The sequence below is a fragment of the Diadema antillarum genome, unplaced genomic scaffold (genome assembly GCF_040938485.1).
Source record: "Diadema antillarum isolate AM-2024a unplaced genomic scaffold, OU_Dant_1.0 scf00000066, whole genome shotgun sequence".
Taxonomy (NCBI): Eukaryota; Metazoa; Echinodermata; class Echinoidea; order Diadematoida; family Diadematidae; genus Diadema; species Diadema antillarum.
The window spans coordinates 3,453,169-3,467,825 of record NW_027270955.1 but is presented as its reverse complement, the minus strand read 5'-3'; the positions used below and the strand labels follow the sequence as shown (position 1 = coordinate 3,467,825).

The 14,657-nt window shown below is 38.7% G+C and overlaps 1 protein-coding gene across 1 annotated transcript in view; it reads right to left on the bottom strand.

Moving 5' to 3' along the window:
• Nucleotides 1-277: 277 nt before the first annotated feature.
• Nucleotides 278-14,657, bottom strand: part of LOC139716525 (uncharacterized) — a 57,137-nt gene continuing 42,757 nt past the window's right edge. Inside the window, exons 6-8 of the mRNA XM_071628065.1 lie at nt 13,753-13,842; nt 2,565-2,809; nt 278-700 (exon numbers count right to left, since the gene is read on the bottom strand). Coding sequence (XP_071484166.1) covers nt 471-700; nt 2,565-2,809; nt 13,753-13,842 — 565 coding nt within the window. The 3' untranslated portion in view covers nt 278-470. The remainder of the gene's footprint in view (nt 701-2,564; nt 2,810-13,752; nt 13,843-14,657) is intronic.

Here is a 14,657-nt window from a genome sequence, read left to right as displayed (position 1 = left end):
GTTTCTGTAAAAAAAGTCACAAAAATAGTTTAGACGTGTTTTCTTGCTTTGCTCTCATCATCACCGCCGACTGTCAACTTGAATAAAAACAGTGACAAATTTTAAAGCTACATACGCAAAAGAATGATAGTCACTTTCTTATATCAAGGAAAATGCATCTGCGGTTGTAGCGTACATTACACTGGGAAATCATCACCCAATCAATTCATGTACGAAATACACGTACTTACGAGAAAGCAAATATTTAGCAGATTAATCCTGATTTATAGTCTAATTTTCAAAAATGTTCATACCTTGTTTCAGAGTAACCACGGAGTTAACGTACACGACAAGAATGTCTCACCATTCAGGACGGTTACATGCGTGTCCATAAGTGTCCACTTCAGTAATTACCAATTGTGTACTTGCACGCTCGAGACCTTGGCTTTACAGCAGCTGACAGGTGGATAAATTACCCCAGCGACTCGTCGCTATCGTCCCCGGCATTTCCCCGTGTGTAGTCGTAAGAGTCCCAGCTCGTGGTACTGCACGAGGTTGGAGAATTCGGTGCTCATTCCGTGTTTCTTATTCAGCAGTATGTCGTCGAAATAATGGTAAGGTACCCGCTCGAACCCCGTGTCCAGCCGCAGAGGGAAGGGCCAGAAACCGTAGACGTGAGTTTCTTCGCACAACTGCAGGGCTACGTGGACTATGTAGAACCCTGTCAGAAAGAATAGTTCGTAATATACTTTTGGCAGGGGAAGATACCTCTAATTAACCAATCTCTATTGAATGTTGTCCTGATCTTTTATGAAAAGCAAAGGTAATTGTAATTTGTTTTAAAAATAGAAGAAGAAATGATCTTACCAGAAGTAACCAAAACTCATCGTTCTCTTATTCTTTTACCATGCATATCAAAATAATCGAAAGAAAAATTGCACAACAGATTGGATTATTTTTCGGATTAAATATTTGCCAAAGTTCAATGTGGCTGAAGTAAAAAAAAAAATCTCTACAGATTTTTTTTTTTTTTTTTAATAACTTAACTACTAGAGAAGATCACAAATTTATTTTCCTTTCACAGAAAAGTCTTCGATTATTGATAGTAGTATAAAAAAATCGTTTGATGTCGTTGGTAACAGAACTTTACTCCACAAATTATATGTCAAAATTGTGGAATACGGGGCATCCTTAGGTCATTAATTAAAAGTTACCTCTCAAGTAGGCAGCATTATGTTTCTATTAATGATTAAAAAAAATCCAACATCCTATATTGATTGCGGAGATCCAGAAAGGTTTCCTGCTAGGTCCACAGTTATTTTTTGATGAACACTATAATAATACTAAAAACTCTCCTCTCATTTTCGCTCATCTTATTCACCATGTTTTCGTTGTTGTTTTAAAGAACGAAAGAAGAGAGAGAGAAAAAAAAATGGGGCCCTATACAAATAATTTGCCCAATCTTTTTACTTTCCCCTAGCATGCCTACGAACGCCAAAGAATACTGATCAATGTAATGAATTCATTAGGATTCAAATATGTATTGCAATGTAAGTGAAATCTTTAAACACGAGTCAAATTTAAGTTCTGTATTTTCAAATCACTCAGAGAAGCGTAAATGTACCACAAAATATCATCATAAAAAATCTGATCTTTTATAGTGATATGTCAAATTTCTCGTTATTGTCACACACAGGCATCATGGTACCAGCATGTAAACAACGCCTCTCCTTACATATCGAAAGGAACTGGAATATTGTACAAATTTATCTCCACACCTCTGTCATTTACAGGGCCTAAACTCTATAATTAATTAGGGTAGAATTAATATCTCCTTGGATTTATTTCAAGGGACAATTTATAAATGAATTATTACAAAGGTTGAAATTATCCATCCTTCTGCTCGATATCATCTCCTCTGCATGTCCACCTCTTCTTTCTCCTCTCATCTCAGTTTATTAAATCTATTCCTTCTGTTTCGTATCTTCTCATCCCATCTTTCTGTCATCATGTAGAGTTTCAGTTTCAGTTCTTTGTTGAAATTTTCTTTATACCATTCTGGTATATACTTTGTTGTTGTTATGTGTTTAAGTGACGGGTTTGTTATGTTATTCAGTTTTCGGTAGTCTAAGTAATAAAGGCCTTCCTTTTGACTTAGGCTCCCCCACTTTGGTTTATATGGCTACCATATATTTATCATTTGTTGCAAATGTGATATTATGTTATCGGAGTATGCGTTTAGATTATTTGTAACAAAATTCAATTTTATAATAATTGTAACTCAATGACTTTTTGGTTCAGGTGAAGACAAAGTGGAAATAAATTCAGATTAAATCAAAACAAGTCAAATCCAATCGAACATAAGAAAACATTAGAAAATACAAGAACGCTTGATTTTGATCAGACTGTGTTATGTTATATCATGATGCCAAATTGTAACTACACTTAGTTTCATCATGATGATAATGAATATGTATTTCCTTTAAGGAATTTTGTCATAAAGAATTTGCAGAAACCAAAAAAGTACTGAAATGGAATTTCAAACAAAATGAATTTAAGGACAATCACAAAAATGGAAATGGTACCGGTTGACGGCAGATTCGTAAAGTTTCTCCGCTTCCAGAAATCCCAGAAATTGACGAACTCTTTGGGGTTCCCTACTACGAGGTGGGGATCGTCCTCGTGGTTGTTCGCCTCGTCCTGCACCGTGGACAAACAAACGTTGTGGAGCGCAGCGGCCCCGATGCAAGGCATCCAGATGTAGCCGTGGTACTGCGAGATGTTCTTTCGAAATGCAAGGTAGTCTTCTTGTCTGGCAAGGGCATTGAATCTTTTTGGGGAAAAGAAATATAAACAAAACAAAATAAAACAAAACAGATTGATTGATTGATTGATTTTATTTTCCGTATAAAAACAACAACGGCTGGATGGCCCATATTCAGCGATGCCAACATGGCATCGCTGGTCTTCCATGGGGTCCAGAACATGGAAGTTATACAAATACAATGTGACATTGTGAAATACATAACTCTTGTAAAAATGTACATATTTGAAATACAGTATACATAGGTTGAGAGAAAGAAAACAACAACAACAACAACATCGAATGGCGAATAGCAAAAGAGAAGGATACAAATGAAAGGGAGTGGAAAAATGATAAATCATAACTTTCAATAATCTGTACTAATTCAAATAATTCTGTAATAACTCTTTTTCATCAGCAAAAAGAAAAAAAAAATTAAATCAACGGGGCAGTGACCTTAAACATACTTATTTTAGATTTAAATATATGAACACTGGGGGAAATTTTGATATCCATGGGAAGGTCATTATATTCCTTAGCATATTTATACTTAAATGATTTCTTCAAATATTCAGTTCTAGGTTTGGGAAGTCTTAATTTTTGCCCAAAACGGGAGGGGTAGGAATGAATTACAATTTCAAATTCATCTTTTAAATAAGAAGGAGTTAAATTGTTCATTATCTTATACATAAGAGTAAGGGAGTGATGATGCCTTCTTTGGTCAAGGAGTTGCCAATTCAAAGCGTTATGCATTTCAAGAACAGAAACATGAGAATCAGGTTGTAATCTTAATATAATTCGGCCGGCCCTATTCTGTAATTTTTGTAGCTTATCTAGGTGTTTCTTAAACGATGACCCATATATAATGTCTCCATAATCAAAGTGAGGAAGAATCAATGACTTATAAATTAATTTCAGAATCGATTCACTTACAGAGTGTCTTAGTCTACCGAGAAAACCTACCATCTTTCCAATACTCATCAACATCTTTTCAATATGATATTTCCAATTTAAATTTTCATCACACCACAGACCTAAGTATTTAAAAACACGTACTTGATTCAGAGGAGTGTTGTGTAGCGAGACTCGTAAAACATTTTGTTTGGACATCATGTGGTTGCTTCCAAATAACATGCATACAGTTTTCTGACAATTTACACTTAACTTATTTTGACACATCCAGTTATACACATTTTCTAAATCCAGATTAAGAGCAAGTTCAATGTTGTATACTGAAGAATGAGAAAAATATAAAACGGTGTCATCGGCATATAATTGCACTTTACATACTTTAATATATTGTACCAAATCATTGATATAGATTATAAAAATCAGTGGTCCTAAAAGGGACCCTTGAGGGACCCCGCACGTTATATTAGATTCGGAGGAAAGTTTGGAGTTGACCAATGTTTGGCAGACTCTGTCCGTCATATAACTTCTCAGCCAAGCTCCGGGGGTACCATCAATGCCTATTTCCTTAAGCTTCTTCATTAGTATATCACAGTTCACTGTGTCGAAAGCTTTTCTGAGGTCGACAAAAACAGCTCCTGTATATTCATTTCTATCAATTGCATGAAGCCAGTCATCCGTGACTTTCATAAGGGTAGTAATAGTGGAGTGTTGTGGTCTAAAACCAGATTGCGCAGACGTCAGAATATTGTTTTTGTGTAGGTAAGCTAGTATCTGTCTTTGAACAACTCGTTCGAGAATTTTTGAAACACATGACAATATTGAAATAGGTCGATAATTTGAGGGATAATCTTTATGCCCGTTTTTATGAATTGGAATGATTTTTGCCCTTTTCCATGGCTTGGGAAACTTACCACTTAACAGAGATAGATTAATCAAATCAGCAATGCTATGTGATATATCAAAAGCGCATAATTTCAGCATATAAACAGATATCTTAACAAAACCAATGGATTTAACCTCTTTCAAACTACGAATGATTTTACAAACTTCACTTTCCGTCACCAAAGTAAATTCAAATATATCATTAACAGAGTTAGCTTTACTGTGAATAAAAGGTGCATCAGGAATTTGCTCTGCTAAAGTACTTCCCACTGTGGCGAAAAATTCATTAAAATGATCAGCAGTTTCAATAAAATTATCAGAATTCACATGGACTGAGCTATCACATTTCTTATTTGGTATGATAGATTTCAACAAACTCCAAGTAGATCTGGAATTTTTACTATTTTGGGAGAATTTATCAACATAATATTTTTTCTTTACTTTCCGAACTTCCGCTGTAACTTTATTTCGTAACTTTCGATACTCATTCATCATATTTTCATCTTTACATTTATATGCTTTCTTTTTAGCTTTATCTCGTTTCTTCATAAGTCTATAGATATCAGAAGTCATCCAAGGTGAAAAATTATCTTTTACTCTTTTACACCGTTCAGGCATATGTTTTTCAATAACATTTAGAAACAAATTCTGCCATAATTCAACAGCTTCGTCGATAGACTCAGATTCTCTAATCTTTTCCCACGGTTGATTGTGAATATCAATTCTGAAGTCATCAATATTTAAATTTTTCCGACTTCTGAAATTTATAATTCTTGAAGAAAATGAAATATCAGACTTCCAAGTCATAATACTAATCGAATGATCACTCATTCCATTGTGAATTACATCAAAACTCTTCACTTTAAAGGGATTGTTAGTTACAATGTGATCAACCAAAGTAGCAGAAAGATTAGTTATCCGGGTCGGTTCAGTGCAATTTATCTGTGTCAACGCGTACGTAGTATTAAGATCAATATACCTTTTGGTGACACCAGATAAAGGCTGGGACAGTAAATCACAGTTTATATCTCCTACCAGGACTGTATCACAACCTAAACTGTCTACATAACCAAGGAAATTTTCATATAAATCAAAGACACCGATATTACAAGAGGGGGGTCGGTACCAAGTACAGGGGCGTCACCAGCTTTTTTTCAAGGGGGGTGCGTTTTGACACTAAATGTTTACGATATTTTTTGGACAGTCATTTGGAATATAGGAAGCTCTCAATCCCTAGACTTTTACTGTTTTTTGAGGGAAACCAAGCGGGGAAGGGGCACCGGCGTAGCTAGGATTTCATTTTTTTTTTTTTTTTTTTTTTTTTGGGGGGGGGGGGGGGGGAGGGGGGGGGGGGGGGTTAGTATGCGAGGGAGCGAGCAAGGGTGGGGGGAGCGTGTGGAAGTGCCGGAGGGGGTTGTACCCCCTATAAATGGATTATGGAATGACGGTGTGAAACGACAAATTACTGGCAGCGATATCAGAAGAATGGCATAACGACTACATGCGAGCAAGGGGAGCGAGCGAGCTTGAAAATTTTGACATTTTACAGTCCAAAAACTGCCGTTATATAGCCATATTTTAGTGCTTTGTACATTAAGGGGGGGGGGGGGGGCGCACCGGGCGCAACTGCTGGCAGTTACTGGCAGCAACATCAGGAGAATTGCATAACAATTAAATGCGAGCGAGCGAGCGAGCTTGAAAATTTTGACATTTTACTGTCCAAAAACTGCCGTTTGTAGCCATATTTATTTGCTTTGGAAATTAAGGGGGGCACACCGGGTCCAACTGCTGGGAATTACTGGCAGCAACATCAGGTGAATGGCATAGCAATTATATATATAAATAATAATAATAATAATAATAATAATAATAATAATAATAATAATAATAATAATAATAATAATAATAAGTACAGCATTTGTAATGCGCCTTCGATCTAGTATCCTATTCTGAGGCGCAGAGGGACGTAATTATGAAAACAATAGCATACATCGTAGTCATAATTGTACATAAGAAGGTTGAAAAAGAAGAAAGAGATAGGTAGAGATATACACATCAATGAACAATTCGTTGAAAATTCAATCGAAACAAGATGCGAACATATGTGATTTCAAAAGCTTTTTAAATGTTTCAATGGTCTCTGCTGATCGGATCCTCAGTGGAAGAGCGTTCCAGAGAGATGGGGCTGCAGAAACAAAGGCTTTTTCTCCGAGAGTCGAGATTGTTCTTTTAACTGTTAATTGTTTACTATTACATGAACGGAGATTTCTGCCAGGGACGTATTCTGAAACAAGGTTTTGCAAATATTTTGGAGCTGAAGAATGTACTGCTTTCCATGTATGAAGAAGAATTTTAAACTCTATCCTCTTGGATACTGGTAGCCAGTGAAGATTTTTTTAGAACTGGGGTAATGCTGGAGAAGCGAGATGTTCCACTGAGGACCCGAGCAGCAGAGTTCTGAGCACGCTGTAGTTTGGCCAGTTGGTAAGATGAAGCCTTGAACAATAATGCATTTCCATAATCAATACGAGACAAAACATACGAATGAATAACAGAGGCTGCAACTTTGTTTGATAAGGATTTTCTGATACTGTGAATATTGCGTAGTTGCAAATATACAGATCGACATGTGTTTGTAACGTGTGTCGCCATTGACATTTCAGGGTCAAAATAAACTCCAAGATTCCTACAATTTGACACAGATTGTACATTGACACATCCAATTTGTAATGACTGACTACGGACCTTTGCTGCCAGATGTTTTGATGCAATTATCATAAATTCACTTTTGTCATCATTCAGTTTGAGTTTGTTCCGTATCGAGTTCCGTATATATTGTTCCGTATATATAAATGCGAGCAAGCGAAGAGAGCGAGCTTGAAAATTTTGACATTTTACAGTCCAAAAACAGCCATTTGGAGCCATATTTTTTCGCTTTGAAAATAAAGGAGGGGTGGGGGGGCGCAACGGGCGCAACTGCCGGTAATTACTAGCAGCAACATCAGGAGAATTGCATAACAATTAAATGCGAGCGAGCGAGCGAGCGAGCGAGCTTGAAAATTTTGACATTTTACAGTAAAAAAACGAACAAACTGCCGTTTGTATAGCTATATTTCTTCGCTTTAGAATCTAAGGGGGCGCATCGGGCGCAACTGCTGGCAAATACTGGCAGCAATATCAGGAGAGCATAATGATTACATTCGAGCGAACGAGCGAGCGAGCTTGAAAATTTTGACATTTTACAGTCCCAAAACTGCCATTTGTAGCCATATTTTTTTGCTTTGGAAATTAAGGGGGGCGCACCGGGCGCAACTGCTGGCACTTACTGGCAGCAACATCAGGTGAATGGCATAACAATTAAATGCGAGCGAGCGAAGAGAGCGAGCTTGAAAATTTTGACATTTTACAGTCCCAAAACTGCCATTTGGAGCCATATTTTTTCGCTTTGGAAATAAAGGAGGGGGGGGGGGGGGGCGTACCGGGCGCAACTGCTGGCAATGACTGGCAGCAACATCAGGTGAATGGCATAACAATTAAATGAGAGCGAGCGAAGAGAGCGAGCTTGAAAATTTTTACATTTTACAGTCCCAAAACTGCCATTTGGAGCCATATTTTTCGCTTTCGAAATAAAGGGGGGGGGGGGGGCACCGAGCTCAACTGCCGGCAATTACTGGCAGCAACATCAGGAGAATTGCGTAACAATTAAATGCGAGCGAGCGAGCGAGCGAGCTTGAAAATTTTGACATTTTACAGTAAAAAACAAACAAACTGCCGTTTGTATAGCTATATTTCTTCGCTTTAGAATCTAAGGGGGCGCATCGGGCGCAACTGCTGGCAAATACTGGCAGCAATATCAGGAGAGCATAATGATTGCATTCGAGCGAGCGGAACGAGCGAGCTTGAAAATTTTACATTTTACAGTCCAAAAACTGCCGTTCTTAGCCATATTTTTCGCTTTGGAAATTAAGGGGGAGGGGCACCGGGCGGAACTGCTGGCAATTACTGGCAGCAATATCAGGTGAATTGCATAACAACTAATGCGAGCGAGCGAAGAGAGCGAGCTTGAAAATTTTGCATTTTACAGTCCAAAAACTGCCGTTCTTAGCCATATTTTTTCGCTTTGGAAATTTGGGGCGGGGAGCGCACCGGGCGCAACTGCCGGCAATTACTGGCAGCAACTTCAGGAGAATGGCATTATGACTAAATGCTAGCGAGAGGAGCGAGCGAGCTTGAAAATTTTGACATTTTACTGTCCAAAAACTGCCGTTTGCAGCTATTTTATTATTTTTTTTTCGCTTTGGAAATTAAAGGGGGGGGGGGGGACGCCCGGTGCGCCCCTCCCCCTGGATCCGCCACCGGTAGTCCAGGGTGTGGGTTTATGTTCATGACTGGGGGAGGTATCATGACCAGCGAGGTGGCGTCGAAGTGACCAAGCGGGGAATGGTGTCCAAAGTCTGCACTTTAGAGCATCCCCTAAACTAATTGTGCGTGTTTGTTTGTGTGTGTGTATCATATACATGGAAAAATTAGCCCAGGTCAAGTCTTTTTATTGGCAATGCAAGACATCTTTACATAGACTAGTATGTAAAGCAACACTGCAAAATGCAATGATCTAGCTTTGATATAACGAAGCGTAAGGTACAAAGGTGTACACTCTACATCACACTGCGCAACATTGTAGCGACTCTTCGTTCGGATGTACTGAGTACACTGCGCACATCCTGCTTGTATATGCAGAATGCCAACCAGGAATCACAATCTTTTGTCGGGTCCGGGCTTTTTGAACAATGTTTCACACTATATACCTATTTAATTATGGTTAAAAGAAATCATAGAAAAATATCTTATTTCTGGATCACCCTTTCATTCAAAAGCAGTTTACTAACACTTGAACTACTATTTCGGTAAATCTTTTTTTTTTTTTTTTTTTTTTTTTTTTTTTTTTTTACCAGCGGATTGGGAGTGGGGCGCACCCCCCCCCCTCCGTAGTTACGCCACTGCTTTTGGGTGAAATAATTGGACAGATTCTAACAAAAAAGTAAGAAAATCTTTTCATCGCGGGAATTATGATTATGTGGGGTGGGGCAAATGGTGCGCTTGCCTTCCAATATTTTTATGGGGGCAACATTTTTGTTTTCTTTCAAAAGCAAGAAAATCTTCTCATTATAAAATCAGTGCTGCCAGAACCAGGGGTGCGAATTGTTTTTGCCGACGATTTTCTTTTGTGTGTGTGTGTGTGTGTGTGTGTGTGTGTGTGTGTGTCCATGGTGCAAAATATAAAAAAAGATAGAAAAGAATAATTATTTAGCGTCCGGCGTTGAGGTCGCTCGCAGATTGTTTTTTTTTTTTTTTTTTTTTTTAGGATCTGAAGGGGGGTGCGTTCGCACCCAACGCACCCCCCCTGGTGACGCCCATGAAGTAGTGAACACCATTGCCTTTGAACGCTTCAAATAAACCTTTACTGCAAGCACTTCTAACTCATTCAAACTTTCATGTATGAGGTTCTCAAAATGAATCGACTTATGAACATATATCGCTACTCCTCCACCTTGACGAGTTCTATCTTTTCGCACCAGTGAGTAATTTTCTATATTGAGTTCATGATCGAAAATAGATAAATCAATTTTAGTTTCATTTAGAGCGAGTAAATGTATGTCGTTTGACGTCACAAACGCTCTAACTTCATCTATATGTCTCAAGAGACTATTGACATTTAAATGTGCAATCCTTAGACTGTTACCTCGTACATCTTGATGCAGTTCCCCTGAAGTAGGCAAATTTCTTTGTGTCATATTGACCTCATGTAAATCAACATCTGCAGCAGTTTCACAATCAATATAAAAAGGCATCTGCTTAAATAAACAAATATTACACTGCCAGTCGTTAAAAGTTTCTGTCAAATCATCATAAACTCCTTCAGAAATACCAGAACAAGCAATATGAAGCCACTGCTGGCAGTTAGTACATCTCAATCCTTTTTGATTTTTTTTCACAGGTTTCTTACAACAAACACATGGAAATGTATAAATACTAGACTTCATTTAGCAGGGAAAAAGAAACAAAAATGAAACATTGACTGTGCAGAACACAAAAGCATGAGAAAAAAAAAGTACACAAACAAGTATAATCGCATGTATATCGCGAGTATAGGAACACAATCTTCCGCAGACAGAATATAAAAGTATTCAGAGTATTCAAAGACTCCTCAAAATAACCATGTCATATTCCAACTGGATGTCAATGTATAGACTTCAATATGCATGAGTGTTCTAAAATTATGGATTTAAAACACAAATCATTCAAAATCTTACATAAATTTTAAAAACACGTGTACTAAGCATGCTAAGTGATCTCTGGTGATCACTATGCATTCATCAGATACGTTGTACGATCTCACAAAAATAGTTTAATTTTTAAATTGTTTAAACTTTAAATATGATTGAAATGGTTACCAACAGTAACCAGCCGACCGCATAATGGAGAACAAAAATCTGATCTGTAAAACAACTGTTCAGTTAGTAGGAAAATACGCGTCCGGGGAAGGGTGAGGTAAAGCAGCAACTGCTGCTATACATCGACGAGTGATGGCGCTCTTCATCTATGAAATTCGTGAGGGTAGGGGTGTGGGGGCGGAAATGCAGTGGAAACCCTTGGCCAGAACATAAAGTGCTACAGTCAAGGGTTAATCCTAGAACAGATAATGCGATGGCTGAAATCACACAATATTTGAGTTATCATAAGCGGAGACATAGCGGCCGAAAATCAGAGGGCAAGCCAAAAGAGCACGATTCGGAGCAGGGTGGGGTAATGTGTCTACAGGTGATGGCGCTATTCTTCGATTACACTCATACATATGGGGACAATACACTACTCGGCGTCTGGCAATCATGAATACCGTGGCCTACGGCGTAATGTGCTGTAATCAGGGTGTATCCTATTCAGATATTGCGAGAGGGTGTCAGCTGGAACCATTTGCACCGCAACCAGTAGAGCAAGGCTAGCACACACAATTAGAACACAATTAAAAGCAGAGCGAAAGGGGAGTGGGGTATTGTTGCCGACAGGTGATAGCGCTATTTTTCGGTGGAATTTGTGAAAGGGGTGGGGCGACGTTGCAGTGAACAGCTTCCGGTAGTCATGGTAACCACGAGCTAGAACGTGGGGGTCCTGCAGGCAGGGGTGTTTCCAATTCAGACGATATGAGTGCTTCACACAACTGTATAGAGTTAAACACAAAAGACTTTACCGAAAGAAGATTCCCTCAAGTTGGCTCAATTGACAGCAGAATACCAGGCGATTTATCTTGAAGTGAAAGAGGCGCGTATAGACATGGTTCAACAAAAGGCAAGCCACGGCTATCGAACTTGTCCATAGAAGATGTAATTATTCAGTGGAAGTTAGTTGACTCCATCCTTTGTGCCGGAGGGATTATGCGGAGGCAGTTTGTGCAGATCTCTTTCTTTCGTGAACGCAATTCGTTTCTTTGTGTCTTTCAAAATGGCGAGAATTCGGCCATCTTGGGTCCACAGGGCTTCGATATGATTGCTGTACTTGGTTTTGATTTTCCAAAAGAGTTCTGTCCTAGTCTTTGTGAGACTTTCGTGAACGTAGATACCTCCCCCTTGAAGATTTCGCAGCTTTTTGCGATTTCTGTAGATTTCGTTTCGGATACGGTAGTTTGTGAATTTTGCAATCACTCCTCTGGTTTTGTTTTCCTTACTTGGCCCCAATCTGTGACTCCTGTCAATGTCTGTTGAATCGACGACAATATCGAGCTTGTCAGCACACAACTTTATCACAGTTTCGTCTGTGTTTTCATTCACATTCTCCTTAATCCCGTGAAATATTAGGCAGTTTCTTCGAGAATACTGGTCCGACTCGTCCTGCTGGTCGAGTAGAGACTCAATGTGTTTCTCGAGAGAAGCTATACGAGTATCTCTCGTCTGCATCTCAAAATCAATATATACAGAAACAACGGACGACTAAAATTTGTGCTTATTAGGTACAGGGAACCGGGTTCGATTCCCGAGTCTTACTGAGCAATGTTGCGTGTAATCATACTGTCCCCTCTGGTATTATGATAGAGGCAAAACACTCTGTCCCTTTCATAGGCCATAAAATGGAGGTCCCGTGTGTGCGAGAGTTACATCTCATTGACGTAAAAGATCGCGCTTCATTCATTGATGGTAAACATGGTAAAGAGCAAGGTGCATCACCCGGTGGAGTGGGCTTGCCTCACATCCAACTGAACCCCATGGAAGCCCAGCTATGTGCAGCTGAAAATAGACTACCAATCTATCTTTTCATATGGAAAATGAGACAAGCAACCAAAAAATCAAGGTCTCGGTTACTATGCATCGTGATGCACTTCCTTTGGCACTTTTTGGCGAATGTCACGTTGTAACTCGCTTCGACACTCTCACAATATTGCTTGTGCATGTGCGGGACAACATTGTGCGGGACAACATTGAGCGGGCATCCAGTGCTTTGCGATGGAAACTGCATCAATAGTGCTTTGACTTGTCTTTGATGATTCAGTGGTATTGGTGCTAACAACAGCTAATCGACAATTCCCTTATCACTCTTGTGAGACATCTTTGAGAGACGCACACAAATGCTTGTGTGCCATGCGGAGCAATTGAACGCAGAATTGCCTTGATAATTTTGGGTTGTTTCTGTTAAAGTAATCTCTCTCTCTTTATCGAACAAACATTCCATCGCTGTTTACCAAATCACAAACGGGCGTAAAACACATTATAGATGCGGAGAGAAACGTGATCACCAACCATCACCTTGTGCTCCGCAATCACTTTTTTTTTTAAATATTACGAGAGCAATAGCAGTGTGTATTAAGTTAATACGTAAAACAATGCTAGAGTTGAACAGATTTACGATGGTATACTTCTTATATAGGCTCTGTCAGTCTTATACACACACACACACACACACACACACACACACACACACACACACACACAACACACACACACAAAGAAGACAAGTGGGCGGTATTAAAGAGCATAATACAAATCAAATCGATAGAATGAGTCTATGCGACATTCAGAAAGATGGTTTTTCCTCTCTTTATCTTCGATTTGGCGTTTCCACCTTTCCATTATTTGCACTTGATTAGTTTTTGGTTTTCATGCCAGCATCATTTTCAAAGCAGTGCTTACTTTCTGAAAAGTATACTTGGGTTGAAAGTAGTCAAATTGCTCTTCTCTCCCGCGTCGTCTGTGAATTTCTTTATGGGCGCAGCGTTACATCTAGTAAAGATAGATGGGAAAGGTAAGAAATGATCGCTGTTGTCATAGCAAAAAATTCAGAAGTTCCTTTCCAAAAGGTGCTAACTCCACTTTTAATAATAAGGAAAACCTGGATTTTTATTTCATAATGCCTGTATATGTTTTCGTGCAATGACTTTATGTTCTGAACGCGGGGTGATGTGGAGCTCTACACTGATTTAAGTATTGAATGATTTCATACTGTGGGGAGTTTTATGGATTTAGCATGGTATGTTTTGTAACAAAACTTCAGCAAAGTGATGTACAACAAGCATACAAGCAAAGCTTGTAATAGGTGACTAGATTCTGTGACCTTGTGTAGTTTGTGTGGGATGACTTATTACCACACATTCTCTTCCTGTTTCCTGATTTGGTTTCCGATTGGATCCAACAAGATTTAGACTCTTTTGGAAAAAAAAAATAGAAATGGATTTAGCATATTTTAGAACATAACCGATATTTCCTTGCCTGATTTCTCTCTTGTATTTTCAGTATCAGGTCTTACGAGAGCTTCAATACTTTGAGAATTTAATGTGTGGAACAGCTTAGGTGAATGGAACTACTTAGATGAATACATTTTAGCAAAATAAGTCAAATTTGACGAAAAAATGGATTTAGTACCTTTTCAAAAAGGAAGTATAAGATTATGTACACATGTATATATACATCAGATATACTTATTTCAAAAGATATGATCGCAGAATGGCATAGAAGGCAAAAAATCAACACATGTGACAAGAGCGAAGCACGGATGAGCAAAATTCGATTCACTTTAAAAAAGGTCTTGGTTGATGACG